The sequence below is a fragment of the Aquarana catesbeiana genome, linkage group LG06 (assembly GCF_042186555.1).
Source record: "Aquarana catesbeiana isolate 2022-GZ linkage group LG06, ASM4218655v1, whole genome shotgun sequence".
Lineage (NCBI taxonomy): Eukaryota > Metazoa > Chordata > Amphibia > Anura > Ranidae > Aquarana > Aquarana catesbeiana.
Genome location: NC_133329.1, coordinates 262,048,789 through 262,064,069, shown reverse-complemented (window position 1 = coordinate 262,064,069; position 15,281 = coordinate 262,048,789). Strand labels below are relative to the sequence as shown.

The 15,281-nt window shown below is 42.8% G+C and overlaps 1 protein-coding gene across 2 annotated transcripts in view; it reads right to left on the bottom strand.

The window, feature by feature from the left end:
• The window catches only part of CASP10 (caspase 10), a 153,704-nt gene that overhangs the window by 50,677 nt on the left and 87,746 nt on the right, over positions 1-15,281 (bottom strand). For both annotated transcript variants that reach the window (XM_073633255.1, XM_073633256.1), the window contains exons 6-7: positions 11,335-11,371; positions 6,641-6,697 (exon numbers count right to left, since the gene is read on the bottom strand). In XM_073633255.1, the coding sequence (XP_073489356.1) occupies positions 6,641-6,697; positions 11,335-11,371 (94 nt within the window). The remainder of the gene's footprint in view (positions 1-6,640; positions 6,698-11,334; positions 11,372-15,281) is intronic.

Below are 15,281 nucleotides of genomic sequence, written 5' to 3'. Positions count from 1 at the left end.
CTGATTCATTTTAATAAAAGTCAGTCGGCCCTCAGAGTCTGTGGACAGACGCATTCTATGATCAGTAACAAAACCTCTAGCAGCACTGAATGCCCGTTCGGAAAGCATGCTGGATGCAGGGCAGCCCAGCAGCTCAATAGCATACTGGGCAAGTTCTGGCAAGTTGTCTATTCTCATGACCCAGTAAGCCAGTGGATCGTCGACTGGAAAGCTCTCCATCTCTGTTTTCGCCCCTAAATAATCGTCCACCATGTGATGCAGATGCTGTCGATGGGATGTGGAAGCTGATAGCCCTGGGCAGCGAGGACAAAAAAATTGAGAAATGTATCACTTAGGCGGCCGCCTTCTCCACCGCTCTTCTCTTGACCAACAGAAGCCTCAAAACTACATTTTCCACAACACTGTAACCTACCAGAGTTGGGAAAAGCATTCAATAAACTCCTTTTTAAGGTGCCCTCAAGAGATTTCATCTGCTGCACTCTCTGTGGGGACGGGATGAGCTCTGAGACTTTCCCCTTATAACGGTGGTCAAGGAGGGTTGCCAACCAATAGTCATCCTTTTCCTTTAAGCCATGAGGCATGAGGCATGAGAAACAGACTCCTCTGGGTCACTAAGGATTACAGTGTCTGGAACTGCCTCCTCCCAGCCACAAACTATTCCCAAGTTTCTGGGGATGGAAAACTATCTCTTATGCCCTGTACACACGACCAGTTTTGCCGTCGGAATAAACTCTGAAAGTTTTTCCGACGGAGTTCCGAAGGAATTCTGCTCAAGCTGTCTTGCATACACACAGCCACACCAATGGACAACACGTACGACAGGACTAGAAAACAGAAGTTCAATAGCCAATAGTCAATAGCTTCCGTCTTGTACTTGCTTCAGAGCATGCGTCGTTTTTGGTGCGTCGGAACAGCATACAGACGAGCGCTTTTTCCGATAGTAATTTGTTCCGTCGGAAAAATATACAACATGTTCTCTATCTAAGTCCGTCTGAATTTTCGACGGAAAAAGTCCGATGGGGCATACACAGTCAGAATATACGATGAAAAGCTCCCATTGGACTCTTTCTGTCGGAAATTGCTCTCGTGTGTACGCGGCATTACTGTTTGATGTATGTCTTCCTCTGCTTCAATGCCTCAGAAACTGCCAGAATCCTCCTCCTCCTCTCTCTCCTCTTGTGTGTTCTGTGGCATAGGAACAATGGTTATATATGTAGGAAATCATTCAGCGCAAGAATCACACAAAACAGCAGCTGAACACTGAGGGCCAAAATATCAAATTGCAGTAAGTAAAATATATAAAAGCAGTGCAGCGCATAAACACATCAATCAAAATAAAGAAAAGTCCATGATAGAAGTACACCATCAAATGTCCATGCACGGTGGTCCTTAAAATGACAGACACAGTGATCATGTGACGACCTCCACCAACACTAAGTCCTAACCGCTCACCTCAGCATGTGGACATCACTAGGAACGGCTGTGTAATGTTAGCATGAGATCCAAGTGGTGACCAGGAACTCCGGTGGGTACGTGACATGGAATGATAATAATAAAATATAGTGCCCTTCGTAGGATAAAGTCAAGCACTGTATCCCCAGTGCTAAGGTGACAAGGCAGACAATGACATGAATCCACGAGGGTAAATGGAGAACGTGGGTGACGTCACGAGGTCACGTGGTTCCGTACGTGTTACGTCCCAGGGGGCGGGACTTCATCAGCGGTGACGGAGTGACGTACTACACCCGCTATTAATACCCTTACGTGACACCTCCGATCAATGGGGATGTCCGCATTCCAAGGAAACCATGGAAACAATGGAATAAAATGAATGAAACATAACCTAACGATCAGAAAGGTTATGTTTAATTTATTTTATTCCATTTTTTGCATATATATGCTGTATACGATGGTCAGCGGAAGCGCGGGTTTTTGTCATTTTATTTTAGTATTTTAAGTTATATATTTTTTATCTTGTTTCACAATTTATGACTTTATTCCCCCATGTGATTATCTATGTGGAGGGTAATATGTGCCTTTTGTCTCACTGGATGGTATTTCCATTTTAATATTTAGCTTTTTATATGTCCACTTCTGGCCCTCGTCTGGTTGTGTATCAGGTATTATGGTTATCATGTGTAATTCCTGAACCGACCTGAGGTGTCAGTGTCTCTTGTTAGTCTTTTGTTTCCATGGTTTCCTTGGAATGTGGACATCCCCGTTGATCGGAGGTGTCACGTAAGGGTATTAATAGTGGGTGTAGTACGTCACTCCGTCACCGCTGATGAATTCCCGCCCCCTGGGATATAACGCGTACGGAACCACATGACCTCGTGACGTCACCCGCGTCCTCCGTTTACCCTCGTGGATTCATGTAATTGTCTGCCTTGTCACTTTAGCACTCGAGATACAGTGCTTGCTATGTAAGGGCAATTACTTTTTTAATAAATGTTGACTTTATCCTACGGAGAGCACTGTATTTTATTATTATCATTCCATGTCACATACCCACCGGAGTTTCTGGTCACCACTTGGATCTCATGTTAACATTACACAGCCGTTCCTAGTGACTCCTCCATCCAGCTGACCAGTTTATCTACCCTATTGAAGGGACTGCCTGTATGACCTGACTGATTTACTCAGGGGTCCACATGCTAAGGTGAGCGGTTAGGACTCAGTGTTGGTGGAGGTCATCACATGATCACCGTGTCTGTCATTTTTAGGACCACCGTGCATGGACATTTTATGGTGTACTTCTATGATGGACTTTTCTTTATTTTGATTGATGTGTTTATGCGCTGCACTGCTTTTATATATATTATAGGAACAATGGTGTCTGCATAAAGTGGGCCTTGAGAGGAAAGGAAGTCCTCCTTTGCTCCTCCCTGCTCTGCCTCGAGTGCCCGGTCTATAATGCCATGCAGCGTCTGCTCCAGCAGGAACACAACAGGGATTGTGTCACTGATGCATGCATTGTCACGGCTCATCATCCCTGTGGCCTCCTCAAATGGTGACAGTATAGTGAATGCATCCTTTATGAGCAGCCATTGGAGTGGGGAAAAAAAGCCGAGCCTGCCCCAGCCTGTCGTTGTGCCATACTCACACAGGTACTCGTTGACAGCCCTCTGCTGCATGTGCAGCCGCTGCAGCATTGCCGAAGTCGAGATCCACCTGGTGGGCATGTCACAAATCAGGCGGTTGAATTTCCGCTGAATTTCAGCCAACCAAGCACTGACTGTGCATGATCGCCTAAAATGGCTACAGACTCTTCTGGCCTGCTTTAGTAGATCTTCCCTGGGTACCTATTTAGGAAACGCTGCACCACCAAATTGAGGACATGGGCCGGACATGGCACATGTGTCAACTTTCCCTGTCTTGGCTCCAGCTGGCATGGTGTAAACCACCTCTGGGTCTGTCCCTGTAGAGCTGCAAAAATCTCTGCTCTGTGTGGTTCCTGTTCCCTAGACACACCAGCTGAAGCACTGTATGGCACCTTTTAGCCTGACTCATTGAATAGCCCTTTGAATGCTTAGGGGGTACTTGAGGTTCATAGGACAATTCAGCAGAGGAGATCATGGAGGAGGAGGAGGAGGGGGTAAAGCTGACAAATCTTGCATCATCACCAGCTGTATGGAAACATGGGGGCACAAGAAGCTGCAGCACTGAGCCCTGTCCTGCATCCTTCCGAGTTGCAAGCAGAGTTACCCAGTGTGCTGTGAACGAAATATATCGTCCCTGTCCATGCTTGCTAGACCACGTGAAAGCTGTAACGTAGACTTTGTGGCTGACTGCCTCACCCAACGATGCCACAACATTGCCTTCCACGTGATAGTAGAGAGCTGGAATTGCCTTACGTGAAAAGAAATAGCGACTGGGAACCTGCCATTGTGGTACAGCACATTCTGCAAATTCATAAAAGGGGCAGAATCCACCAGGTGGAAAGACAGAAGTTGTAGAGCCAGCAGCTTTGACAAGCTTGCATTTAGATGCTGGGCATGTGGGTGGCAGGGTCTGTATTTTTTTTTCTGCTGCAGTAGGTGGGGCAGAGAAATTTGCCAGCTATAGTCTACAGCTGGTGGTGTGCTGCTGGCAGATGTGCTGCAAGGACCTGGGACAACCTGTGCTATACCATCATCCCTGTCAGTGGAGGCTGCTGAGAGGTCATGAGGTATAGCAAGGACAGACTGAGGTAAGTAAGGAGGAGGGACAGATTTATGCCCCTTTTGTGTGGCTTTTAGGTGCTCTTGCCAACAGGTGGTGGGAGGTTAAATGCCTTGTCATGCATGTGGTACCCTAATGGTTGTTTTTTTTGCCAACACTTGATGTGCTTGAGACAAAGTTTGCAAACAGCAACAGTGTGATTGGCTGCACATGTACTAAAAAAGGCCCAGACAGTTGAGCTGTGGTAGATAACAGTTCCACAATGTGATGGAATAGGGTGGCTGCTCTCTACTCTTCCATGATGGCTGCCTCGTTGGGGTTGTGCCTCACCTTCACTTTCCTCCTCTGCTCTATCCGGCACCCATGTCGAGTCAGTGACCTCATCATCATCATTTCCTCAATCCTCATTACCACTGGAGACAACTTGACAATACACTGCAGCTGGGGGAACATGAATGCCAATTTGTGTACCAGTGTTCTCCCCTCTCTGTATGCTCATGTTCCTGTCTTCCTCAACTTCAGAACCAACATCTGAATCGAGTAATGGCTGTGCATCGTCAAGGAGCAAGTGGCTGACGCTGTGTTCAAATAACTCGGCTGACTCCTCCATGCCTGATGCTGGGGCTATGGCAGGAATAACTGTGGACAAGGAGGCAGGTTTAGCCACTCTGGCAGCTGCAAGGGACAGCGCACTAGTCTCTGCTTGGCTGATGGAGGATGAGGACGGTTTAGTAAGCCAGTCCACCACCTCCTCTGCATGCTGTGGCTGGATAGCACAGGCAACATCACTAAACAGAGGAAATTATGCCCTGCCTGAGGACTGACCACGTCCTGTCTGTGGATACATACGCTGCTGGCCCCCTTACAGTGCCATGGGAACATCTGCCTCTCCTTGCTGTCCTCCCAGACATGAAGGAGGAGGGGGGTTGCTTATTGACTGTTATTAAATGTTATAAAGATGTGTAAATGTGGATACACTTGAATCAATGGAAAGTGGTGTTTGGTGCACTTTAATTTGAGTATTCACTACACAGACACACTCCACAGATACACTAAAATATACTGCGTCAAAGGTGCAGTAATGCACAGAACTATATAGCGTTAAACTTGCAGTAACACCATTAAATATATGGCGTTAAACTTGCAGTAACGCAATGAAATATACAGCGTTAAACTTGCAGTAATGCACAGAACTATATGGCGTTAAGCTTGCAGTAACGCAATGAAATATATGGCGTAAACGTGCAGTAACGCAATTTAATATACAGCGTTAATCTTGCAGTAACGTATAGAACTATATGGCGTTAAACTTGCAGTAACACACAGACCTGTATGGCGTTAACCTTGCAGTAACGCGCAGAACTATATGGCGTTACTTGCAGTAACGCACTGAAATATATAGCGTTAAACTTGCAGTAACGCACAGAACTATATGGAGTTAAACTTACAATAACGCAATGAAATATACGGCGTTAAACTTGCAGTAACGCAATTGAATATATGGCGGTAAACTTGCAGTAATGCACAGAACTATATGGAGTTAAACTTGCAGTAACACAATGAAATATACTGCGTTAAACTTGCAGTAACGCAATTAAATATATGGCGTTAAACTTGCACTAACGCACAGAACTTTATAACGTTTTAAACTTCCAGTAACGCACAGACCTATATGGCTTTAAACTTGCAGTAACGCAATGAAGTATACAGCGTTAAACTTGCAGTAACTAACAGAAATGCAGTAACGAACAGAAATAAGCGAGCAGTAACGCCCAGAAATGTACTGCGTTAAACGTCACGGAACGCACTGAAATATATACGGCATTAAACTTGCAGTAACACACTGAACCGTACGGTGTTAAACTTGCAATAACAAAACTGAAATATACTGCATTAAGCGTGCACTAATGCACAGAAATGTACTGCTTTAAATGGCAAGTAACGCACTGAAATATACGGCGTTAAACTTGCAGTAACGCAATAAAATATACTGTGTTAAATGGTCACTATACTCACACTGACTGAACTATGCCTACATTCACACTAATGTAAAGATAAATGGTGGTTGCACTAACCTCACACTGAACTGAACTCTCCACGCCGCTATCACACTACAAATGGCCGCTATGGAAAGAAAACTTTTATAGTGTGGGGCGGGATTAAGAGCAATGAGCCATGATTGGATACAGTTATTATGACAGCGTCCAATCATGACTCTGACAGTGCTCTGCGTCCTGACTGGGCGAAACTTTCATTGCTTCAGCCAATCAGAGCTTTAAATGTACTGTGCGATGGCGCAGTGCATTGTGGTCGTTCGGCGGGCCAAACAAATGGTCGAATGACATGATAATTTGGTTGTTCGGCGAACGACCAAACAGCCAAAGTTCAGCCCGAACTCATGCCTGGGCCGAACTGTTCACCCATCCCTATTAAACAGTAATACATGATCATATTAATTAAATATTTTTTTAAATGTTACCTTTTCCACTTGGTAATTCTTGTACTTCCTCAATATGTTCTCTAATGCTATCCAGGTCTGCATTAAAAAAATATAGAGAAAATAGAGGTCAGCATATGCATATTACATAACTTCAGCCATGCTGCATAACTGTAATGTTTCAAAAGCTTCAACTGCTATTGTCACAAACTTACCTTCACAATCTCCACTTCCTGCCTATATATATATATATATATATATATATATATATATATATATATATATATATATATATATATATATATATATATATATATATATATATATACACACACACACACACACACACACACACACACAGTATCTCGCAAAAGTGAGTACACCCCATACATTTTTGTAAATATTTTATATCTTTTCATGTGACAACACTGAAGAAATTACACTTTGCTACAATGTAAAGCAGTGAGTGTACAGCTTGTATAACAGTGTAAATTTGCTGTCTCCTCTGTCAATATTTTGTGTGGCCACCATTATTTTCCAGCACTGCCTTAACCCTCTTGGGCATGGCGTTCACCAGAGCTTCACAGTTTGCCATTCCTCCATGACAACATCACGGAGCTGGTGGATATTAGAGACCTTGCGCTCCTCTACCTTCCATTTGGGGATGCCCCACAGATGCTCAATAGGGTTTAGGTCTGGAGACATGCTTGGCCAGTCCATCACCTTTACCCTCAGCTTCTCTAGCAAGGCAGTGGTCGTCTTGGAGGTGTGTTTGGAGTCGTTATATTGGAATACTGCCCTGCGGCCCAGTCTTCGAAGGGAGGGGATCATGCTCTGCTTCAGTATGTTACAGTACATGTTGGAATTCATGGTTCCCACAATGAACTGTAGCTCTCCGGTGCCGGCAGCACTCATGCAGCCCCAGACCATGACACTCAAACCACCATGCTTGACTGTAGGTAAGACACACTTGTCTTTGTACTCCTCACCTGGTTGCCGCCACACATGCGTGACACCATCTGAACCAAATGAGTTTATCTTGGTCTCATCAGACCACAGGACATGGTTCCAGTAATCTATGTCCTTATTCTGCTTGTCTTCAGCAAGATGTTTGGCGGGCTTACTTATGCATCACCGTTAGAAGAGGTTTTCTTCTGGAACGACAGCCATGCAGACCAATTTGATGCAGTGTGCGGCGTATGCTCTGAGCACTGACAGGCTGACCCCTCACCCCTTCAACCGCTGCAGCAATGCTGGCAGCACTCATACGTCTATTTCCCAAAGACAACCTCTGGATATGACGCTGAGCAGGTGTACTCAACTTCTTTGGTCGACCATGGCGAGGCCTGTTCTGAGTGGAACCTGTCTTGTTAAACTGCTGTATGGTCTTGGCCACCATGCTGCAGCTCAGTTTTAGGGTATTGGCAATCTTCTTATAGCCTAGGCCATCTTTATGTAGAGCAACAATTCTTTTTTTCAGATTCTCAGAGAGTTCTTTGCCATGAGGTGCCCTGTTGAACTTCCATTGACCAGTATGAGAGCGTGAGAGCAATAACACCAAATTTAACACACCTGCTCCCCATTCACACCTGAGACCCTGTAACACTAATGAGTCACATGGCATGGGGGAGGGAAATGTCTAATTGGGCCCAATTTTGGACATTTTCACTTAGGGGTGTACTCACTTTTGTTGCCAGCGGTTTAGACATTAATGACTGTGTGTTGAGTTATTTTGAGGGGACAGCAAATTTACACTGCTATACAAGCTGTACACTCACTACTTTACATTGTAGCAAAGTTTAATTTCTTTCAGTGTTGTCACATGAAAAGATATAATAAAATATTTATAAATTGTGATGGGTGTACTCATTTTTGTGAGATACTGTGTGTGTGTGTGTATATATATATATATATATATATATATATATATATATATATATATATATATATATATATATATATATATATATAACATGAATGTAATTGGATCCTGCCCATTTCCCCTGGATCTAATGTATTATCATGTTGTTCATGACTACCTACTGGCACGCTCAAATCAGAAGGTGTACAGATGGTGTAGAAAATGTATTAAAAGGTGAAGTGAAACAAAATGCACTCAGATGTTGACATAATGGTAGTGCATCTGTGGCCCAGGTCCAGTCTAGACCACCCCTTAATCTGTGGCCAGATCAGGGTTGAGAAAAGGAGAACTACCCTTAAACACATTGCCTTGACAGCTGCCATCCCAGTGACCTGGAGGTGGAGGATCAGTCATACTTCTCTGAAGGTTGGCGCTTAACATACATCTAGTTTGTGAGCAGGTCTGCTGCTGCCATTCCAGGGATCTGTCACACAGCACATCCTAACCCCAGATGCTCACCATAGTCAAATCGATCATCTCGACTGGATGTGGGCCACATGCTTATGTCACCTTCTCTTGAGTGCATTTTGTTTACTTCTATTTTTTTTGTTTCTATTATCTGTGCACCTTCTGTTTTGTGCTTGTCGTTTGGAGATGATCAGTAGGATTGTCCAGGCTGATCCCATGTGAGTGCTGCAAAATATTGTTTTGATTCCTCCTCTGGGATTTCATCTTTACCAGCTGCATATACTGTATCTTCAGCCCTATGATGGAGCCTAATAAGGATTACTTTTATTAATTTTCCGTGACTACCTACAAACCTTCTCAGATTCCACAACACAGACCTGCTGCTTGGAAGTACCAGGTCAATATAAATACTTAGACGGTGTTAAAAAATGCATGCAAGCTAGTGAACCTGATGTTTTTGGTAGGTGTTTTTTTTGTTCTATTACATATGAATGCTCTTGCTGTGATTTAGTGAGCCTGAAATACATGTGTTGTGTGCCTCAACTAAAGCCAGTTTAGCAGCAAGGGATGCTATTGACTGCTGGTTTGTTTAACTGCAATCTTCATCTGCACACTTGGTATGAAAATGCCAGTCAATTCATTAAATGGACAATTTTAAATTATAATTTGGATCATGCATTGAATTACAAATAACATCTATTGTGTTCTTCAATACAACAAAGCAAAATTGCAAAGCACAGTATCCAAGGCAGGTGTTCTTTATGCATCTTGTACTGGTTTAACATAAGAGAAATAAATAGTGGGGATGAGCTTAAGTTTGGTCTGAACTTGGGTATGGTCATATCTGGCCAATGATTTAATGAACATCCAACCCATCCCTGCCCCCCTGTTTGTGTACATGCAACTGCAAAATGGAGAATCCCCTAGTTGGGCGTAGTGGGCGGGAGTGACAGCTTCCTTCAAGGTTCAGTCTAAACTTACGTTCGGACCAAATCTGAGCTCACCCTTTGTGACTACCTACTGGTTGCTATAAGTTATTGCACTTTAAACATAGCACTCTTTATTTAATAGGCCTGCTAGTGTCAATGTCCAGTTTACTGCAACACTTGAACCAAAATGGTTTCTTTCAGTTTTTTACTGACCACTTCCTATCCCTGTGGCACAGCAGGAAGTAAGGAAATCTCCTTAGTGGGAACACAGACGGTAACAAAAACCTAACAGAGGTTCTAACTCTTCCCCATTTACCCAAAAATGTAAAAAAAAGTTATGACTTGTATTTACCAAAAACTAAAAGGAGGGAAAACAGAGGCTTCCATTGCTCAATGCCTTTTGAACTGCTAGTTCTTCGGATTTCTCTGAATTCACTCACTTACAGAAAGATATTGATAAAATAGAACACGTCTGAAGGCAGGTAACAAAAATGGTGAAAGGTTTGGGGGATAAAACATATTGAGAGCGACTACAGGAACTTAATATGTACAGTTTGGAGGTAAGAAAGGAAAGGGGACACATGACTGAAACCATTAAATACATCAAGGGGGTGAATAAGGTTCGGGAGGGCAGTTTTTTTTAAATATGAAACCAAAATCAAGAACACGGAGATATGTCCTCAAACTAACTGGAGGATAGTTCAAAAACTAATTTTAGAAAGTATTATTTTACTGAAAGGGTGGTTGATGCTTGGAATAAACTTCCAGCAGATGTAGAGAGACAGTCAACAGTAAATGGCTTCAAACATGCTTGGGACAAACATAGATCTATACTCAGACAAAAAAGTTTGAGGAAAAAAAAATGGGCATACTCGATGGACTATTCTCTCTTTTTCTACTTATCTATGTTTCAATACTTTTACTGAAAGGGTAGTTGATGCTTGGAATAAACTTCCAGCAGAGGTAGTGAGACAGTCAATAGTAAATAGCTTCAAACATGCTTGCGACAAACATAAATCTATACTCAGACAAAAAAGTTTTTGAGAAAAAATAAAAAAATGGGTAGACTTTTTCTACCGTCACTTTTCTATGTTTCAATACTTTCTGAGAACTAAGAAAGCCTGCAAGACAGTGACTAAAAGAGTACTAAAGTTATTAGATTAGCATGACAGCCAGCAAACTAGTATTTTTGGAAGGAGAGTCAAAAGCAGTTTTCCTGCTTCTCACTAGATGCTTCCTGTATGCCTCCATAACCAAAAATGACTGCTATAATAATAGGCTGCCCTTTGCAAAGGTAAATACAATGCTAAGTAATACAAATGTACCAGAATGGGGAATATATTTGTACATATAATATTTGTGAATATTAGTAGTTTGTTTACTAGGTTCCTTGGTCTAATGTTCAGCGTCAGCTGCAGAACCAAAATGAGCATTTTCAAGCATTGCCATAAAGTAGATCAAATGGGAAAAAGACTTACCGTCACCGTGAAATTCCATGTCTGTAGAAGAAACGGCCTGTATAGAACAAAATATACTGTAAACACAATGCATATTTCAGTACTAAATAAACAGAAGCATAGTAACTTTTGTACAGCAAACTTTTTTTATTTTTTATGTTCTCGCTATCAATATTTATTTTGGCATCTGTGCACTTTGCGAGCATCCAGCAGCACCGCAGCTAATCTCTTGTTGTGTGAACAGCCATCAATAGCTGGGGTCACCAGCAAACTGTCATTGAAGTGTCTGTCAAACACATCAGTATCTGTAAATTCCTGCTGCTGCCATCCGCACTGTGGCAAAATGCCTGTGTGAAAGCAGCCTAAGGCTAGATTCACATCTATGCTATTGCAGTTTATGCAATTTTTTGGCGCGTTTTACATTTTTGAACACACATTACTGATGCGTTGCATTTTTTTTTCTAATAGGAAAGGCCCCTTAACAAACAGTGAATAGCGGGTCAAGGAGCAGGTGGCCACTGAAAGCTGAATGTAAACAAAAAAATGCCGTCATTAAAAAAAAATGTAAAAAAAATGCATGCCCCCCCCCCCCCCAATAATACTAGGCCCTTTTGGTATGGTACAGTTTTTAAGGGGAGCCCCACAGCCAAAATGAAAAAAATGGTGTGCCCCCCCCCCAAATCCATACCAGACCATGCAGCCTGGCAGGTCAGGAAAGAGGGGCCTGAACCTTACCAGGCCACATGCCCTCAACATGGGGGTGCTTTCCCCTCCAAAGCACCTTGTCTCCATGTTGATGAGGACAAGGGCCTCTTCCCCACAACCCTGGCATGGTGGTTGTGGGGGTGCGGGGGGTGACTTATCAGAATCTGGATCCTATCAGATCCTACCCCCTCTATGTAAATGAGTATTGCTAACTCACCAAAAAAAGTTGAAAGTAAATAAAAACATAATAATAATAATACAGCCAGTTTTTGGCAAGTCCTTTATTCAAAAGGCAAAAAAAAAAGTCCCCCAAAGTAGATCCGACATCGATCAAAATGAAAGCCAACCGCGAGCCCGAACAAAAAAAAAGCCATACCCACACCTACGCTTGGCTCCCACCGACTGACAGCTTTATCTCCTCCTGCCGCTAAAAAAACGAAGGGGCCAGACAACCCGATTACATCACTGGGTCACCCTGCCCCCATGATGTCATTGACCTGTCATGCCCCAGTTAATGACATCATAAAGGGCGGGGTCACCCAGTGATGTCATCGGGTTGCCTCGCCCTTTCCTTTATTTAGCGGGAGGTGGTGGATCTGTCAGCCAGCGGGAGTCAAGAGTCGGTGCAGATCGGGGGGTTTTTTTGTTTGGGTTGGCGGCCGTTCATCGTGATTGACTTTGGACCTACTTTGGGGAACTTTTTTGGGGGGATTATGAATAAAGGACTTGTCAAAAAGTGTATTTTTATTTACTTTGAACTTTTGTTTTTGGTGAATTAGTAGGGGTACTATGTAGGGGGGGGGTGGGATCTGGGGGTGCACGCTTGTCCCCCCCCCTTTCCTGGCCAGCATGCTTGGATAAAGGTCTGGTATAGATTTTGGGGGATCCCATGCCTTTTTTTTTAAATTTTGGCATGGGGTTCCCCTTAAAATCCATACCAGACCTGAAGAGCCAGGTACAGATTGGGGAGAACCCCCATGCAGTTTTCTTTTTCAATACCAGCTTTTTGTGTTTACATTCATTACATTCTTGTCCTTAACCCTAACATTTAACCCTAACCCTACTCCTTTACCCTAACACCAGTCCAGTTAAATGTTAAGGTTAGGTTTAAGGGCTAGAGTAAGGGTTAAATGTTAGGGTTAAGAGCTAGGGTTAGGGTTAAATGTTAAGGTAAGAACTAGGGTTAGGGTTAAATGTTAGGGTTAGGGTTAAGAGCTAGGGTTAGGGTTAAATGTTAGGGTAAGAACTAGGGTTAGTGTTAAGGGCTAGGAGTAGGGTTAAATGTTAGGATTAAGGGCTATGGTTAAATGTTAGGGTTAAGGAGTAGGGATAGGGTTAAATGTTAGGGTTAAGGGCTAGGGTTAAATGTTGGGGTTAGCGCTAATTGTTAGGGCTAAGCCTAACAATTACCACTAACCATAACCCAAACAATTACCGCTAACCCTATCTCTAAGCCTAATCCTAACATTTAACCCTAACATTTAATCTTAGCCCTTAACCTTAACCCCAACATTTATCCCTAAACCTAACATCTAACCCTAGCCCTTACATTTAACCCTAACCCTAGTTCTTCACCCTAATCCTAACACCTTGTCCTACTTTTCTATTAGCAAAATTGTAAATTGTATCAAAAACGCAACACTTGGATTTTTGGTGTGGGTCCATTAAAGTATTTTACATGCAAAACGCAAGCTTGAAAAAAGACCTTTTGCAAAAAACGCACTGGCTCAAAGCACACAGATGTGAACTAGATCCATAGGAAACCTTGTTAAATGGACGGTAGTGTGTTTTACATAACGCACTAAAAAATGTATAGGTGTGAACCAAGGTTACAGGTGTGAGAAGGGGGCAACGACCTGTAAGTGTTACTTAACCACTTAAGGACCGGAAGAATTTGCCCCTTAATGACCAGGCCATTTTTTTCAATACAACGCTGCGTTTCTTAAACTGACAACAGTCGTGCGGTGCTGTACCCAAACAAAATTGACGTCCTTTTTTTTATCCACAAATAGAGCTTTCTTTTGGCGGTATTTGATCACCCCTACGTTTTTTCACCCTCCAAAAAAATATAAAAAAAACAAATTTCTTCCTCAGTTTAGGCCGATATATATTCTACATATTTTTGGTAAAAAAAAAAAAAAAAAAATCGCAATAAGCGTATAATGATTGATTTGTGCAAAAGTTATAGCGTCTACAAAATAGGGGATAGATTTAGGGCATTTTAGGGCATTTTCTTTTTGTACTAGTAATGGTGGCGTGCTGGAATTTTTAGCGGAACTGTGACATTGCGGCAGACAGATTGGACACTTTTGACACATTTTTGGGACCATTGACATTTATACAGTGATCAGTGCTATAAAAATGCACTGATTACTATGTAAATGTCACTGATATGGAAGGGGTTAACACTAGGGGGCGATCAAGGGGTTAACTGTGTTCCCTGCTAGGTGTTTAACTGTGTGGGGATGTGACTTACTAGAGGAGCATCCAGATCGCTGTTCCTACTTAGTAGGAACACACGATCTGTCTCTCCTCTCCTGACAGAATGTGGATGTGCACACACATATCCTTGTTCTGGTTCTCGTGCCTGCGATCTCGCGTGGCCAGTGGACATCGAGGCCACCCGCATCGCGTCCCCCCGCCGCGCAGTGGGCATGCTATGACTCTTAAAGGAGCCGACGTACAGCTACGGTGAATTGCGGGAACGTGCCGACTTGCCGCAGTATAATCACAGCGGCTGGTTGGCAAGTGGTTAAAGAGGTATTAAACTCAAACAAAAGTGTACAGTGTCTTGAAAAAGTATTCATACCCCTTGAAATTTTCCACATTTTGTCATGTTAGAACCAAAAACGTAAAAATGTATTTTATTGGAATTTTATGTGATAGACAAACACAAAGTGGCACATAATTGTGAAGTGGAAGGGAAATGATAAATGGTTTTCAATATGTTTTACAAATAAATATTTAAAAAGTGTGGTGTGCATTTGTATTCAGCCGTCCTGAGTCAATACTTTTTTTAATCACCTTTCGCTGCAATTACAGCTGCAAGTCTTTTTGGGTCTCTACCAGCTTTGTACATCTAGAGAGTGACAATTTGACCCATTCTTCTTTGCAAAATAGCTCAAGCTCTGTCAGATTGGATGGAGAGTATCTGTGAACAGCAATTTTCAAGCCTTGCCACAGATACTCAATTGGATTTAGGTCTGAACTTTAATGGGCCATTCTAACACATTATTATCCTTTGATCCAAACCATTCCATTGT